The 18,540-nt window shown below is 40.6% G+C and overlaps 1 protein-coding gene across 1 annotated transcript; it reads left to right on the top strand.

Moving 5' to 3' along the window:
* The first annotated feature begins 544 nt into the window (after positions 1-544).
* On the top strand, positions 545-16,569 carry qrfprb (pyroglutamylated RFamide peptide receptor b). Its single transcript, XM_061708499.1, has 6 exons — positions 545-911; positions 3,986-4,144; positions 5,781-5,842; positions 8,855-9,090; positions 15,325-15,422; positions 16,170-16,569. Exons 1-6 carry the CDS (start codon positions 545-547, stop codon positions 16,565-16,567), a joined length of 1,320 nt encoding a protein of 439 aa, XP_061564483.1. The 3' UTR covers positions 16,568-16,569.
* Positions 16,570-18,540: the final 1,971 nt, after the last annotated feature.

Consider the following 18,540-nt stretch of genomic DNA (forward strand, 5'->3'; position numbering starts at 1 on the left):
TCCTCCTTCTTCGGTTACACAGAGTTTGTGTGTTATTGTTTATTGTGTGAAACTGATTAGTGTAAATATGTATGATAATGTTTTGTCCAGTTACATGCACACAAGTCAAGTTGCATATAATTTAATGAAACCGAAATAAACTATTCATGCATGCATGCATTCATTCATTCATTCATTTGTGGAAATTGAATGAGTGGCCATTGTGGCACTTGAAAATTGGCCTCATTTTTCAGTCCTGGAGGCTGATGCTTTGAACCCCGATTTTTATGATAGTTTAGTGTATAAATATTTAATATCTGCTGTCTGACCCAAAGACATGTACAGGTGACAGACACGAACACTCCACCCCTCTTTTCCCCCTGCAGACGCACACGCTCCCACCCAATGAGAGAGAAACTTGCAGCTGCTGCTGCAGCGCCGCAGACGCAGCATCCACACGCACCTGTAGGTTCAAGAGAGCGCGTCCGCTCACTCTTTTATCCTTTTTTCCTCTCTTATAACCAAGTTCCTCTCAAAATTGGACTCAGAAAGATACTGTAAAGGGATGGCGGCGGTGTCGACGGACTCGGGACAGCGCTCCTCCAAAATAACTCCCGAAGTGCTGCAGGAGATGCTCCAGTACTACAACCTGAGCCGCCAGGAGTTCATCAGCACTTACAACATCCAGCCGCTCGTCTACATCCCCGAGCTGCCCTACAGCGCCAAAGCCACGTTCGTCATCATGTATGTGGTGATTTTTGTCCTGGCTCTGGCTGGAAACAGTCTGGTCATCTACATAGTTGTAAAGAAACGCGCGATACAGACGGCGACGGATATTTTCATCTGCTCCCTGGCGGTCAGCGACCTGCTCATCACTTTCTTCTGCATACCTTTTACTTTGTTGCAGAATATCTCTTCCGAGTGGTTTGGAGGTGAGTTTTGTACTTATATAATTATTGATGCATTCATAAGTAGGTTATATTTCTGAGTGTAGAGCGAGAGCGTCGATTAAAAGACGCACGGTCAGTTAGAATGAGCGGATGATTTCAGAGTGAATGACATGATCAATAATAGGCTGGAGTGAGATGTTCAACCTCAAGACAAGTGGCTGGATTCAGGGGCGTCAATTGGGTATGGCAAGGTATGGCAGCTGCCACACCTTGGCTTCAGGGGGAACTGTAAATGTTTGTTTTTTAAATACATTTATGGAATTACTCTGTGTCTATTTGTATTGATTATTTTATTACTTAATACATATAGAATAACTACAAATGCAAATCAGAACAACATGATCGATTTCACTAGTTATTATACACTGCAAAAACTCAAAATCTTAACAAGAATATTTCTAGTTAAAATGTCTAATTTTTAGTAAAAAAAATCTCGTTACATTTAAGACAAGACTCAAAAACAACCATTTTCAAGTAGATTTTCACTTAAAATAAGTGGAAAAATCTGCCAGTGGAACAAGATTTTTTTGCTTGTAATGAGAAGATAAATCTTGGTGATCAGAACATGATCGATTTCACTAGTTATTTTACACTGCAAAAACTCATCTTAACAAGAATATTTGTCTTATTTCTAGTTAAAATGTCTAATTTTTAATCAAAAAAATCTCGTTACATTTAAGACAAGACTGAAAAACAACCGTTTTCACCTGTTTCAAGTAGATTTTCACTTAAAATAAGTAGAAAAATCTGCCAATGGAACAAGATTGTTTTGCTTGTAATGAGAAGATAAATCTTGTCCCACTGGCAGATTTTTCTACTTATTTCAAGTGAAAATGTACTTGAAACATGTGCCCATGGTCAAATAACAAGTTATTTTTCTGGTAATGACTCTTGTTTTAAGTGTAATGAGATTGTTTGACTAAAAATGAGACATTTTAACTAGAAATAAGACAAATATTCCTGGTAAGATTTTGAGTTTTTGCAGTGAGCGAGACTGCATTTGAAAAAGTTCCAATTTTCTTGACCACACAGATAAGCTACATAGCAGACCTCTGTGATGAGTATTTGCTGGACGTGTTGATTGATACTCTAGTTAAGTTCTGTGACTCGTAACCCTGCCATACCTTAGCTTCCACTGAATTGAGTGAGATGTTCAACCTCAAGACAAGTGGCTGGATTACATGGAGCTGAGACTATGCATTAATTCAGAGTAATTCACACTGTCTCCAGTCAGCATTTCAAATTATGTTGCACAGGAAGCACCCTGAACCCTGTTGGGGATACATCTTTGGAGGGAGAATAAAATAAAGTCACAGCAGGAATCAATACATGGACATGACAAATAAGCCCGCATGTCTCCCCCGTGTGTATTGGAGAAAAAGAAAGAAAAAGGAGAGGTGGTGCTGATTTTGAATCCCAAACCTCAGGGAATAAACAGCAGGAGAACCGTGGACTGCCTCCGGCTCCTATACCTGCCACCTCATCCTAAACTCCTCTGCTGAGTGACATTTGTGGCAGAGCTGGGGAGTAATGAGCCACATGTAGTCAAGGAATAAAGAATCAACAGGATGCACTTTGCTGTGCAAAAAATAAGGTTAATCCCATTGCACAGAGCAATGTTGGGCAGTTACAAGCTGTTCCTCTTGATAAGAGCGCTCCCCTGGGTTGCAATGCTTCACCAAAAGAAACCACAGTTATGTCAAATGTGGCATCGAGTGGACATAATAATGAAAACGTGTGCAGCTAGTGTTGACCTGGGAAAACTGTTTAATACTCTTGGAAAAGTTCAGAGGAGTTGATTGCAGCATTTGATGTTTACAGTTGAGTTGTTGTTGGTTCACAGCAGAAGCGGTAGCTCTAGATTTATTAAATCCAAGGGCTGTGATTTACACGGTCTAAAAAAGTCATGGTTGATTTTTATTGGGGGTGGGAGGGGGGGGGTTCAGTTCTTACTACACCTTGGGCAACAAACAAACAAAGCAAGTTTAAATTTAGACCTACATAAGATGAAACTGTAACATGGACACCCAGGGCTGCCCATTCCTGGAGTCCACACAAGATTTCCTAAGTGGTATTCCTGTTTCTTCTTCCAGGAAAGTTTTTTCATGAACCAGGATTCGACTCATAAGATCCAATCTCAAGTACTTAGGCTTTTAGATTCAGCTAGTTTCCTGTGTCCCATTATTATGTGATCAACACAACCATACCATGATTACAAAAAATGCATCTTTTCATACATTTAGCAAATTAACCATATGATCGCTATATTAAAATGGAGACATTATATGTGTTTTTAATAAGTTGACACAATTGCATGAGGTCCTCATGTCATGTCTGTGATATTTTTTTTGTCAAAATACCACATGGATGCAGTACAAAAAGTCACAGCAGCTTATTTCAAGGGGCCGAGTCAACCGGTCAACTCCACCCCAATCTTCTGCGGAGTCTGCCTGACTCAAAACTGATGAGATGCTTTAATGCTTCCCACCGCTGAGGCACAGAAAATGCAAAATTATATTAACTTAAAGATAAACCTGGGATTTTTCTGCGATCTGGGTCTGTGATGCCTCAGTTTCCTACAAAATCTGTGATTTCCAATACACCTGTATTCCAACTTCTTCAGCCTTGATTACTTTAACTGTACCTTTGGGAGATGACTGCATAGATTTTACAATGTTATTACAGTTCTCATCAGCATGGCCAACAAAGACGCAGCAAGCAGCTGCCGCTGAGTGCATCACAGCAAGATCGTAGGCAGCTCAAAGCATCTGCTGCTGCTCAGATGGGGTCAGAGTTAATTCAATGTGCATCAGGACAGTTGAAGTGTATTTCTTCTCTATTCTTCATTATATCTGAAATATTCATAATCACAGTGTGATGTGATCACAGGTGGTCGAGCTGTCAATTCAATTAATTCCCCTGCAGACTGATGATGAGGAGCTCATACTCTCTAACCATCTCTGATCCAACAGGGGCCAAGTCGACCTGAATTGAAATGCATATTATATGCTGTTTCTCAGTACCTCATGGTTTTGTTTTGTCTGTGCTTCCTGCAGGCGTTCTGGTTTGCAAGACTGTTCCCTTTGTACAGACCACAGCCATAGTGACAGGCATCCTCACGATGACCTGCATTGCCATTGAGAGATACCAGGGTATTGTCTTTCCACTGAAAATGAGGCGGCAGTACTCGTCTAAAAGAGCATACAAGATGTTAGGTATTGTATGCTTTCGTGGTTTTTAATATGTTTTTTTTGTGATCAAATGTTTTTATTTATATTTCTTTTTTTTATTTTTTTTTTTATTTTTATTTTTTTATTTAGTTTAGTTTATTGGTCCTTTCAATTCCCACAAACCCAAAGTACAGGTGTAATTTGTCAGTGTTATACAAAAAAATATATATAATTTTTGGTATATATATACACACACAATTTTATACAATTTTAGCTAAAAACCAAGGACCAAAAGGTGTAGACTGAAGCCTAAGCTTATGACACCTACCCTTTATATATATATTATAAACGGTGGCACCCACAATGATGTCAAACAAACGTTATACACATATTTTCACCCCCTTCCAAACCCACCCCTCGGACCTAAGCATTCGATGAAAACAATTAATATTTAATAATAAGGAAAACAGAAAAAAAAAGATAATACAACAAACAAACAAAAAAAAAGCACAAAATAAAGCAAAGGCAAAACATAATAATATCAAGAACTGGGCAAGGATAGCGGCAACAATTAGGTAGTCTATATCAATTTTAAATACATCTTTCAAGTTTAGCTTTATGGTTTAATATGTTTTGAAGTGATTGAATTATAAGCGGTACATATTCATGAAAATTAAATAAGCTTTGCATTAACATTCTGCTTTATGCAATTTAGAAGAAAAAAATCCCATGTGCATCTTGTCTACCTTGAATATTCAGTGTTTTTCACAGATTTTATGATCCATCATGGTGACATCATGACTTGTCATACTCAGTCTCAATCAACAAATAATCATCTGAGTGCAGGATCTTCTTACTAGATTAAATATATTGCGAGTAAAGTCATACTATGACTTTATGGAAAGGTTAAAGTTGTCAAACTTTACCACTAACATAATATCATGAGTATAAAGTCATATTTAGCATGAAACAAATTGTCATGATGACAAGAAATGTGTAGCCTTAATGTAGGAGAAAAATCATATTATGAAAACTAGCTGGGATTTTGGCTCAATATAATGGGAATAACTTGTTTATATGTGTTGAAGATGAAGGAGTTTGTCTATTGCTGGCATGTTTTTTTTTAAATCCAAATCTTTGCTGGAGACTGATTAACTGATGCATTTGAAACAGGGTAGGTGTTTAGCTTGTACCAAGGCAATCTTTAACGCACTGAACAGATTTTCTCACAATAAGCTGTGTGAAAAGTTGAATCCATTCAATCCCAAAAACAGAGGGATGTCATATGTAAAATTTATACAAGAAATAAGGACAAGTTTGCACAAAGAATACTCAATATTGACACCACTACAGCTTTCTCTGCTGCTATACAGTATTAAAATTTAAAAAATGCAGCCCCTCGAGCTTTGCAACATTTTGTTACCCAAATCAAAGTATTGTGTTTTGTCCCTGTTGGGATAGAGATCAAAGAAATGGAGAATTACACAAGAGAGGTATTTAACTGTGCGGCTGCAATGTCTATTCTTTGAAATTGGTCACGCAAAAGCTGGCTTTGAAATTCCATGGAAGTCACTGTTTCTTTGTTTCTAAATGGCATTCCCCACTTTCTGGATGTACTGGACACAAGAGTTTATCAGTGGATTGCATCTCTTTGTGTGACACATCTGTGTGTGCTCTGCAGGGCTCGTATGGATCGCCTCTGTGATTGTCGGGTCTCCGATGCTATTTGTGCAGCAGCTGGAGGTAAGAGCCCAGCTCATTTCAAAATTGCTTTCAGTAGTTTCAATCAACTGTGGGCATAAAGTTAAATACCAGTTGCGATACGAATCAAAATGTCAAAAATGTAATTTTTCTCGGAAAAGCAAAACCCTGTGTTGCAACCATCTAATAATAATAATAATAAACTTTATTTCTATAGCACCTTTCATACGAAAATCGCAGCTCAAAGTGCTTCACAGTAACAGTACAAACATGTCAAGAACAATGAGAAATAGAGAAACAAACAACAGCAACTAAAACAAAAAACACAAATATTTAAGTGCAGTGATATAATACATAACCCTGACAAGATTAAGTTCCAAATTCCTCCACAGAACAACTATTAAGATAGGATAAAAGCAATGTTGAATATAAAAAGGTAAAAATACTGCACTGAGTCGTAGGCAAATGAAAAATAAAAAGATAAAAATATCAACAAATAAGAGTACAAGATAAAAATGATCATATAAAAACATTTAAAAGTATAAAAGTAATGCAGACAGTAAAAATCAATGATATACAGATAAAAGGACCCAGATATCTCATGCTTAAATGCTTGAGTGAAGAGATAGGTTTTATGTTGTCTTTTGAAAATATCTACCGACTCGGCTTCCCTGATGTTTTTGGGCAGTGTGTTCCATAATTTTGGGGCGTAGTTGACAAAGGCAGCATCACCGATCTTCTTTTGACTGTTTCTGGGAGCTTCTAATAACCCAGCAGCTGATGACCGCAGGGTTCTTTTTGGAACATACTTTGTTAGGATGTTGGAGATGTTGGTCCTTGTCCATTCAGGGCTTTGTATGTAAGGAGCAGGGGCCTCATTTATAAAGGAGTGCGTAGGATTCATACTAAAAGTGCACGTACGCAAAAACCGAAAATGGCGGGCGCAAAAAAAAATCCGGATTTATAAAACCGCGTGCATGCACACTTGCACGCAATGTTCGCTTTATAAATCACAGTCCAGCTGGAAGGTTGTGCAGCCGAATCCGCCTCATATCCCGCCCTCTACACGCCCACTCCATACTTTAAAAGGGCAATGCAAAGTAGTATTTGCATATGAATGAGCCTGCTGAGCATGCGCAGCGGCTTCCTGCAGCCTGTTTGGCGTCAGAATGAATGAGACGTGTCGAGCCACCGTACCACTAAATTTCACGGAAATTCACTTAGATCGAAATGTTGAGGATGAGGTGGAGGCCAGGAAAACAACATTATTTGGTGGTCACAGTAAACGTATAAATAGTATATAAATAGTATAAAATAAAGCGAGTGAAAATAAAACGCAGTGAGGCGCAAGGGCGCAATTTCCACTGGGAACAGGGCGGACATGCCCCCCCACTTTTCAAGCTCATGCTTTTGTCTTCCCCCCCCCGCCCCCCTTTTTTTTTTTACAGTTTACTAAGTTTAATAACTAACGGTAGGCTCAGCCTGTAATTACAAATCATCAAGACACTGTGCGAAGACGGGACGGGAGCCCGCTCCCCCTCATCTCCTCAGTGCTGCTCAAGGCTGATTTATGGTTCCGCGTTAAATCGACGCAGAATATACGACGTAGGTTACGCGGCCCACGTACTGTACAGGGCGTGTCGCCGCGCAACCTGCGGCGTAACCCTACGGCGTAGGCTCTGCGTTGATTTAACGCGGAACCATTATTTAGGCATAATTAGGCTTAACTAGTGTGTGCGCGTGTGACAGACGTGCATGGGACGATTGTGAAATACGGAATAAACTTTTTATATAAATTTTAATTCCCAATTACGTAACAATTCCGTATTTCAAGGGACGGGTGGCGACCCCACTCACCACGGCTGCAGTTCCAGCAGCAGCTGAGCGTCCTGACTGACGCTGAGCTTCAAACACAGAGAGACACGATCAGCGCTATTATATTATAAGTCTGATATATGTTGTGATATGTGATGACATTAATAAGAGTATGACATGAATCTGGCTTCATTTCACCACCTCACCGCCTGCGTCGCCAGTTCCCCATATCTTAAGTAAGTTCCTACGGGAGGGTCAGGGTTGCCGTAGAGATACGCAGATTTTTCGGTTAGTTTTTTCATTTTAAATCCCAAACTTTGCGTTGAAGGTGGCTTCCGCATCTTTCAGCCCTGTTTTGTGCGCAAGCAAGCTTTATAGATGAGGCCCCAGGACCTTAAAGTCAATTCTGAATGTTACAGGGAGCCAGTGCAGAGTAGCTAAGACGGGACTAATGTGCTCTCTCTTTTTGGTTTTTGTGAACAGTCGAGCTGCAGAGTTTTGGATGAGCTGAAGTCTCCCTGTGATTTTCTTATGGAGACCTGTGAAAAGTGCATTACAGTAATCTAGATATGCTAGATATGAAGGCGCGAATTAGCTTCTCAGCATCATTTTGATTCATAAAAGGTCTTACCTTTGCTATGTTCCTGAGATGAAAGAAGGAATTTTTCCTCACCTTGATTATATGGGAGTTGAAATTCAATTCTGAGAAACCTACATTGTGTTCTCTGATAATATCACCCAGAGGTAACATGTAAAGGGAAAAAAGTAATGGACCTAGGCAACTTCCTTGTGCAACTCCATAGTAGTTGTCATATTTCTCACACATATGGCCTCCTAGTCTAACATAGTATTTCCTCCCTCTGATGTACGTTTTGAACCAGTTCAGCACAATGTCCGAGAGACCAACAAAGCTTTTCAAGACGATTGATTAGAATATCATGATCAATTGTATCGAATGCTACACTGAGATCTAGCAGGACAAGGATGGAGACCTTATTCTCATCAGAGTTCAGTCTGAGGTCGCTGATTTTTTAGTGAAAGCGGTTTCAGTGCTGTGATATTTTCTGAACCCTGATTGAAATTCCTCTAGAGTCAATAAGGTCACCTGAGGCCAGTCACAGGCCCATCACACATCATACGTGACTTGAGAAATCGCATAAATACCACCTGTCAGTCAGAGTTAGTCGACGTGTGTTGATTCCTGCAGAGATAAACGCTTTCCTGCTTCTCCTTCTGCAGGTGAAGTATGACTTCCTGTATGATCACTACCATGTCTGCTGTCAGGAGAGCTGGAGGTCTCTGACTTACAGGCAGGCGTACACCACCTTCATCATGGTGGCTCTTTTCCTGCTCCCTCTGGCAGCCATGCTCTTCCTCTACACACGCATTGGAATCGAATTGTGGATCCGCAAGAGAGTCGGCGACACGTCCGTCCTCAACACCATGAACCACAGGGAGATCGGCAAGATCTCAAGGTACGGCCGACTTATATTATTATTATATATTTGGTAGAATTTTTCTTTCTGTCTTTCGTTTTTTGGACACCAAAAATGTATTGGTGTAACTTTTAATAAAGTAAAGAGGAAATGTTTTGCTGGGGGGTTTGACATTATGATTATTTTTTTTTTTGTGTGTGTGAAACTATATCACGAAAGATTTTCACTCAAAGATGAGTTATTTATTTCGTCAAAAGGGGGGTGTTGGTGACGATGAACAACTCGAAGGCCATCAATAGGTAAAATAGGTTGAGGTTATATACACAGTCGGATGCATCGAGGCGTGCATATCCTTTTTTTAGATTGGACAAAGAAACAACCACAAAAGAACAACACAGAAGAGCGAGCTCCGCAAGTGAAGACTCAGCTCATTTGGATGAAAATCTATCTTTTAAATACCATATTGAGTGTCTTACAAAGAAACTCAGGGTTAAACTTGGTTTCTATTATAGAAACAAAAGTTGTTTTTCCTTTAATGTTAGAAAAAGACTGATTCAGGCAACTTTTGTATCAATACTTGACTACGGTGACATCTTATACATGCATCCAAATCTCTCCTCCCTGAAAATGCTGGATTCGGTGTATCATGCAGCATTAAGATTTGTAACAGATTTAGGTTTTCGTACTCATCACTGTAGTCTTTATGAGAGTGTTGGCTGGTCTTCTTTGCACAATCGTAGATGGGAACACTGGTATTGTTTTCTTTATAAAGCCATCTTGTGTGACTTGCCCCCTTATTTGTGTTTGATAGATTGATAATGTATACTATTCCTCGTACGCGAACAGCTTTTGGGGAAAGGGCCTTCAAAGCATTTGCACCCTCGTCCTGGTATAAATTACAGAGTCATCTTAAATTGGATCATCTCCCAAGTTTGGTAGATTTTAAAGCTAGGATCAAGGTCTATCTGACTACTGAATGCTCATGTTCTTTTATCGAAAATTGAGTGATTATACTGTAGTGATGTGATTGCCAAACTGTTTTAGCTGTTTTTTATGTCTGTTTTGTTGATGTTGTTCAATGTTGTTCAATGTGTAACTGATGTGGACCTATTGTGCTGCCTTCTTGGCCAGGTCCCCCTTGCAAAAGAGATTTTAATCTCAATGGGATTATTCCTGGTTAAATAAAGGTTAAATAAAAAAAAAAAGCTGCACATCGAGGATAATAGACACTCTTTTGTTAACAATAATGCACACATCCTGGACGGAGTGAAGATGGATGGAGTAGAATAATACATTTATTTCAAATAGGACGAACCAGCAGAAACACAGGAGGTGTCCTCAGGTTTGAATTATTCATCACGTACAGTGGCCCTTCTCCGCAGGTCATTTAACAGCCGTGCAGACTTTGATTCATGTGACCAAAACATCTCACATGTTGACCAGTTCAAAAATGTTTGGTCGACAAAAGACCCAAACAACCCAGGACAAGTTGGTCAGTGATTCCCATGTGACCTCAGCTCAATGAGACATGGAAAATAAAAATACCTACCTTGTACAACTGTAAAGCTTTACTGGAACTTACTTGAGCATCCTCCATGTGATAGAGCGGTCTGTTCCTTCCATAATAATGATATCAACCTTGGAGATTTTATTCTAGAATAGAATAGAATACTTTATTGTCAATGTACCTGGGTACAGTGAGATTGAAAGCAGCATCACCTCTCCAGTGCAAGACAGATAAGAAACAATAGTGCAAACAATAAGAAATATAAGAATATAAGAAATATAAATAATGTAAAAATATAAAAAAGGTTAAGGTGCATTTGAATAGTGAAGACCTGAGATCCTATTTACAGATAATAGCATATAGTTACACATATAGTGGAATATTGCACAGATAGTCCGGGAAAAAGTATTTCATGGTAAAAACAGTAATTGCACATGAAGGCATTCACATTTTGTTCAGGGCGGTTATGGCTTTAGGGAAAAAGCTGTTTTTCAGTCTGTTGGTTTTGGACCTGATGACTCTGTAACGTCTTCCTGAAGGCAGCAGGTCAAACAGGTCAGAGCCAGGGTGGGAGCTGTCCTTTATGATCTTAGTGGCTCTGCTGAGGCAGCGGGAGGTGTAAATGTCTGTCAGGGGGGGGAGGGGGCAGCCGATGATCTTCTGCGCTGCTTTCACCTCTGGAGCCTTTCCCTGTCCACAGCAGTGCAGCTGCCAGACCAGACTGTGATACAGTACAGCAGGCTCTGGATGGATGAGCGGTAGAAGGTCAGCAGCAGGTTGGAGGTTGTATCTCCTGACTCTCAGGTAGAAGGTCAGCAGCAGGCTGGAGTCCAGCTTGTATCTCCCGAGGACTCTCAGGAAGTGCAGCCGCTGATGAGCCTTTTTGGTGATGGCGGTGACGTTCTCAGACCAGGAGATGCTGTCGGAGATGAGGAGGCCAAGAAACCGGAAGGAGTGGACCCTTTCCACTCTCTGGCCGTTGATGTAGAGGGGGGCTGGGTCGGTGTTCTGTTTCCTGAAGTTGACAATGACTACGTTTACATGCAGTCAAAATTTGGGTTATTACTAATATTCCGGTTACTGAAACATTCGGAATATTCCGTTTACATGCATGAGCAAACAGGGTTATCCCTGTAAACATGGTAATTAATCATTTGGGATATCTGGATCAAACCAGTGACGCGCGGAGAACATCATGACGCAATTAGTGTCATTTACGCTTCTTCTTCCTGTATCCAAATTCAAAACAAATGCTGCTTCGCGCAACTTTTCGCGCAACTTTTCGCGCAACTTTTCGCTCACCTTTTGTAAATCTCGCTATCCCGGTACTTTCTACCGTCTACAAATGCAGAAATGTTCATATCCTTCATTACATTTATGAAGTGATTAGTCTCCTCCTCACTGCAAAAGTGTGGCCTGGTCTTGTGTATCTCCGTGTTTATAAGAACTTCCTGGACTCAAAAGACCAGGATTCCTTGTGAACAGAACATGTGCAGAAAACAAATTCCTGTTCCGTTTGATCGGGATATTCCGTTTGGCGTTTACATGACCGAATATTCGGGTTTTAAAAGGAGTAACCCAGGGCTCATATTCGGGTTTTTAAAAACCGGAAAATGAGCAAATTATATTATTCAAAGGGGTTATTGGTGTTTACATGGCCGTGCAAATTCGGGTTATTGCCAATATTCAGGTTAGGGTTATTGACTACGCAGTCAATGATCTCCTTGGTTTTCCCGATGTTCAGAGTGAGGTTGTTCTCTGAGCACCAGGTTGTCAACTTCAGGACCTCCTCTCTGTAGGCGCCTCGTCCCCCTTTGAGATGAGTCCGACCACCGTCGTGTCGTCAGCAAACTTCACTATCAGGTTGTTGTTGTGGGTGGGACTGCAGTCATTGGTGTACAGGCTGTACAGGAGGGGGCTCAGCACACAGCCCTGTGGAGCGCCGGTGCTCAGCATGCGGGTGGAGGACCGGTGGGGGCCGAGTCTCACAGTCTGGGGTCGGTTGGTGAGAAAGTTTTTAATCCAGGCACATGTGAGAGGGGGCAGGCCGATGGAGGTCAGTTTTGTGATGAGGATGTCTGGGATTATTGTGTTGAAGGCGGAGCTGTAGTCCACGAAGAGCATCCGGACATAGCTCTGCTGCTGCTCCAGGTGGGTCAGAGCAGAGTGTAGAGCTACGGCGATGGCGTCCTCAGTGGATCTATTAGCTCGATAGGCGAACTGGAATGGGTCAAAGTCCGGGGGGAGGTGTGTAACGCCCGCTAATGTAATAATGCCCACAAACGTAATAAACCACAAACGTAATAAAAATATGCAGCTTCTAATGTAATAACCCTGCAAATGTAATACATTTCCCACAAACGTAATAGCCTACTACAAACGTAACATGCGATTTCCCAAAAATGTTCCCGGAGTTAGTTGGTTGTTATAAAGAAATAAAACCGGAGTTTGTTTCTCCATAACAATTTAAAATCCTAAAGATCGATCAATTAAGCACGCCCATCCCTAGGATGCCCGTTTAGGATCCCAGTTTAATAGATTGGCTTTTAAATCACCAAATGACTTTTAACGAATTTCATTTGTTCTTTGTCCAATATCACTTTTGTGACACCTTACCTCTTAGCAGACACAACACTGATAATGCACAGCAGAGTTAAAGCTGCAACAGGTTTTCATACGCACATTCTGCCTCTCATTCATGATTCAAATATTTTCATTCATGTTTATTTTCTCTATAAAATATTCTCATTCAGATCCAGATTCACATGACAATAAAGACACAATTATTAAGGAGGTTATTCAATGGTATGTGCGTAATTAATAAATAGGCTATCACCAGTTCACTGCTACTGCACAGGACACAGTCGCAAGCACTCTGCCTCGCCTCGCCAAAAAGAGACGAGAGAAACTACAGTATATAACGTTACAATAAAACACAATAAAATGCAGTAAAAGTTTATTCATAAAGTTTATTCATGTTATTCATGTGATTAATGAGTATTCATTGCATTATTACATTTGTGGGAAGTTATTACAACATTGAAAGTTGAAGATTTTCACTTCCCCACAAACGTAATAAATCTCTACAAACGTAATAGTTATTACATTTGTGGGAAATCGCTTGTTACATTTGTAGTAGGCAGCGACTATTACGTTTGTGGGAAATGTATTACATTTGCAGGATTATTACATTAAAAGCTGCATATTTTTATTACGTTTGTGGTTTATTACGTTTGTGGGCATTATTACATTGGCGGGCGTTACAAGGTGGTTCTTAATACGGTGAAGAACTAGTCTCTCGAGGCACTTGGTGATTACCGGGGTGAGTGAGGGCCACTGGGCGGTAATCGTTCAGGCTGGTGGCGGGAGACTTTTTCAGCACCGGGATGATGGTAGCTGATTTCAGGCAGGACGGGACGACTGCCTGGGCCAGGGAGGTGTTGAAGGTCCTGGTGAAGGTGGGGGTGAGCTGGTGGAGGTGTTGTAGATCCTGGTGAAGGTGGGGGTGAGCTGGTGGGCGCGCGCACTGAGCACCTTGCTGATTGTTGGTTGAAATGGGAGTGTTCTTTTGCTGCGTTCCATTTACCTCGGAAGTCGGAACTAGGAACTAGGAATGACGTCACAGCCGAGTTATCAGCGTTCCAGTTACAAAGTAGGTAAACAAGTTTGTATTTCGCATATACCACATGAAAAATTTAAATTACACTATAGCAGCATACCAAACAATACTTGTATACGACTGATTTAGTGTGACCAAAACTAGAATGAAGTGCTACGAATTTTTACAGAGCTCTCTTCTACTGTTTACAACCGGGGCAGCCATCTTGGAATGGTAACTCGGGGGTGGTGAAGACTCTCCCACTTCGAGGGGCGTTCCAGTTGAAAATTCCCACTGGGAACTGGGAAATCCCTACTTCCGAGGACAAATGGAACGCGGCATTAATGAAACCATCATTTAATTCGTTTTGGACAATATAAGCTTCATATTTGAACGAAGTGAAGTATGAAACCAACAACAAAGGTTTCTCTTTATAAAGGACCAGAATAGATGTCTGGTCTTATTGTGTCCCCGCCGCCATTTCACATTTTGTTCTCCTTTCTTGTTCAAGTGTTGCAGCAGGAGACTTTTAATGAGAACTGAGATACTGGCAGGGCTTTCTTTCTCTGGAAAAAGTCACAAAAAACACCAGTCATAGATGACACATTTTGGTGAACAATAAAACATAATAATACACTGACCTCCCTTTTCCTTCTGATGAATTACAGATGAGCCTTCTTCTCACATTCAATGGATCAGCCACAGACCTTCAAGTGTACTCTGGTGTTATAACTGTGTATTTACTTCAAATGAGGTTAACAAAAGAAAAGGACAGCGATTTCCCAAGGTAGACTTTCTGTTCTTAACCACATCAGAACTTATCGGACCTAAAGTGAGAAGTTTTGAAAAACAAGGAGAAACAGCTGGAAAACATTCGAACGTGTGATTGCCAGGATCACGAGTCCCTGCTGGAGCTCTCTGGCACGCTTCCAAGGAAGAAGACTGCCACCACTTATATTAACCGTGCACATGCTTCTTTCCTGTTATTGAAATGCATTACCTCCCTCCCTCCCTCCATCCACTCATCCATCCATCCATTTCTCTATACCTACTTAATCCAGTGAAGGGTCACGGTTGCCCGCTGGAGCCATTCCCCAGTGTGTGATGCATTACCTGTGTCTTTCAATGTACTTTACTCATACAAGATTATTACTTTTCAATTTTACAGGAAAAAGAAAAGAGCTGTTAAAATGATGGTCACCATCGTCCTGCTATTCACCATTTGTTGGGCTCCGTTCCACACAGTCCACATGCTTTTTGAGTACCGTAAGTGTCCTTAAACACATTTACGTGTCATGGTTTTTTAATGGGCTCTTCTTGGTATATGGTTGACTTAATCTGTGTGGAAACTTCAAAAACGAGCCATACGTACCATCAATAAGGCTGATTACTACGCTCACACAGATCCACTTTTTCTAAATTCTCATGTTATTAAATTTTATGATTTGTTTTATTTTAAAATCATGCAAATTATGTTTAAAGCAAAATCCAAAATGCTCCCTGACCCAATACAGAGGTTCTTTTCAATTCAGGAGACTCGTTACAATCTTAGAGGTGTCTGTAATTTCACAGTACAAATGGCTAAAAAAGGTATTATAAGGAGATGTGTCTCCATCGTTGGAGTTAAATTCTGGAATGATGCCAACATAAATTTAAAAACATGTCATTCTTTTGTTGTATTTAAGAAAATGGTTTGTAAAGCTATTTTTGAAGCTTATAAGTGCAATTGACCATCTGTTAATGTTTCTTTGCTTTTCTATTGTTTCTTTGCCTTTTGTTGTTTCTTTGCTTTTCTATTCTCTTTTTGGTTTTCTGGAGGTTGGTAGCCAAAAATAGAAAGTTGTTAATATAGGATAGGCTTTTATAAGCAGTTTGCTTCTGCCTATGCCTTTTCAGTTATTGTTCAACACATTTTTTTGGTTTAATAGTTCATGCTGTGTACAATGTTTTTTTTTGGTGTTGTTTTGTGTTGCAATGACTGAATAAACTTCATTCATTCATGTATCTGTGCAGATGATTTGGAGAAGAAGTACGACGGAGTCACTCTCAACATGATCATCGCCATAGTTCAGGCCGTCGGGTTCTTCAACAGCTTCAACAATCCAATTGTGTACGCCTTTATGAATGAAAACTTCAAGAAGAGCTGCGTGTCAACCCTCTCCCACTGCATCCGGAAACCCAACCAGCAGGCCCGCGTGGCGGTGGTGCCGAGACTGAGCGTGCAGTTCGTCCAACCCCAGAGCAGGGAAGCCTTCCTGCCAGCCGACGAAAGGGACAGCCTGGAGCAGCGCTCTGCAGAGAAAGGTGCGTCCTGCTCGTCTCATGGACAGAGCTCCCTGGAAATAATGGGAGAGAAAATCTCCACCATCCAAACAGACCTCCCTGCAAAAAGCTCCTCTCAAGTCAAATAAGACGAAACCCACCTTGAGCTTAAGGTGCTTTTCACCCTGGAACCGGGTCCAGCGGCCTGCTCTCACCTGCTGGTACATGACGCAGTTGCATCAAATATCATTTCAGGAGTTCCACTTCTGGCTCAAAAACCCAACACCTTGGCAGGACCGTGGTTGCTTGGAGAGAGAGAACATGCATCATCACAGCGGTCAGGAAAGCGGCAGGAAGAAGCAGTTTTCTGTAAATACTGGGGGCAGCAGAAGTGGTTAGAAGTTATCTATACGTGTTGTTTCTGAAATCCACATGACATTCAGCTTCTTTCATTGAATGTTTGACAATCTGCTGGAGGAAAACCAGTGTGGCAATCCCAGATGAACACTTCCTGTGGTTTTCCCGCTGGAACTGCAAGTATCAGGAAACGTGACATAAATGTACCTCACAGAGCCAAACTTCTGGCAACGACAGGAGGACCTCAGCTAAATATGCAGTAATTCATGTCAGCATTCAGCTCAGGCAGAGCAAGCTGCTGATTTTTTTATTTATTGAGCACTTTTGATCACCTCTGAAATAACTGACGATGAAAACAATGGTAACTGGGACTTTTTCTGTCAGTGAAACACCCATCTATTTGATTCATTGTGTAAAAAACATTATTTATTTAACAGGACATCAACTATTTTGAACCAAATTCTGTGACACAATAACCTATTTTGTACATGCATGATTCAAAACGGATCTCTTCACACTGTGAGGTAAATGAGCAGAGCACGCACAAAAGCGATTCCTTCCAGCAGATACATGTGTGGTTATCTATCATACTGTATGTGATGTATTATTTTACCACTAAAGATGTGTATATTTTGTGATGCTGAACTGGCTGTAGTCTTAGTGTACATAGCTGTCCTTGAGACGCCTTGTTTTCCCATGTGACCCGTCAACAACCCCAAATCCAAGATAGTTTGGAAACTGTGTAAAATGTAAATGAAAAGATAATAAAATTATCTTCAAATCTCATAAACACATATTTTATTCCCAATAGAATTTAAAACAACATATCAAATACTGAGGCATTTGCCATTTCATAGGGAATATTAGTTCATTTTGAATTTGATGACAGCAAAAGATCTGAAAAAGTTGGAACGGGGGCAACAAAAGGCTGGAAAAGTAAATGGCAGTAATCAAAAACAACAAGAAGAGCATTTATCAACTAATAAGGTTAAGGCCGGTAACATAACTAGGTATGAAAAGAGCACCGCAGAGAGACAGAGCTGTCATGTTGGGAAAAAAAATATGGATTTATTAGATTTGCGAATCATTCCATTCTAATTTTAATCTTATTTCACACAACGTCCCGACCTTTTTGCAATGTGCGTTGCACTATTATGGCAAATTGCTGTTCATGTAAAAATGGGTGGTAAATGAACTGAAAGATCTCTTACTGAGGGGGTCCGGTGCATGCAGAAATGTGCTTCTGTCCAGGAAACATTTGTCATTTCTTCTCGGCGGGGGGCGGAATCCCCCTAAGAGGATTATTGTTAATAATTAAAAAGGTTGCTGATCCTTTCAGGATGACAACTTGTCTTTCATCAGGGTCCACGACATGTTACAGATGATCAGCTCCCAGTCCAAACAAGCAACTGGGGGAAATTGTAAACTCCAATGTCTTTTTGTACATTTTTATCCCTCTATTTCAGCTCAGCACATTTGCTGACACCGTTTTGGTTCTTCCTTTAATTTGTCACCCATTTGTTTATAATCTTTCGCTTCACCTCAAGGATCGACGCGCGTATCTAAGTGCTTGAAAACTGAGTGTCAGACCAGATGCTTTCAGGATTTGTGAAGGCTCCCACCAGTGAAAAACAGAAAGTGTGACCCCCATAACTTGTTTTGATAATAGCATAGATACAGAATAAAGAGTAATGTAGGTGTAGGAGGAGGAACACGTGGGAGTGACAGAAGCTCAGAAGGATATTTGAAAGCTTAGATGTGGCTT

Source organism: Cololabis saira, chromosome 19, assembly GCF_033807715.1.
Source record: "Cololabis saira isolate AMF1-May2022 chromosome 19, fColSai1.1, whole genome shotgun sequence".
Lineage (NCBI taxonomy): Eukaryota > Metazoa > Chordata > Actinopteri > Beloniformes > Belonidae > Cololabis > Cololabis saira.

What these genes read in the sequence shown, in the direction of transcription:
- qrfprb (XM_061708499.1), top strand. Translation starts at nt 545, where the DNA reads ATGGCGGCGGTGTCGACGGACTCGGGACAGCGCTCCTCCAAAATAACT. An exon ending in CTCTTCCGAGTGGTTTGGAG is followed by an intron (nt 912 to 3,985) that starts GTGAGTTTTGTA and finishes TGCTTCCTGCAG; the next exon opens with GCGTTCTGGTTTGCAAGACT. An exon ending in GAGATCGGCAAGATCTCAAG is followed by an intron (nt 9,091 to 15,324) that starts GTACGGCCGACT and finishes TCAATTTTACAG; the next exon opens with GAAAAAGAAAAGAGCTGTTA.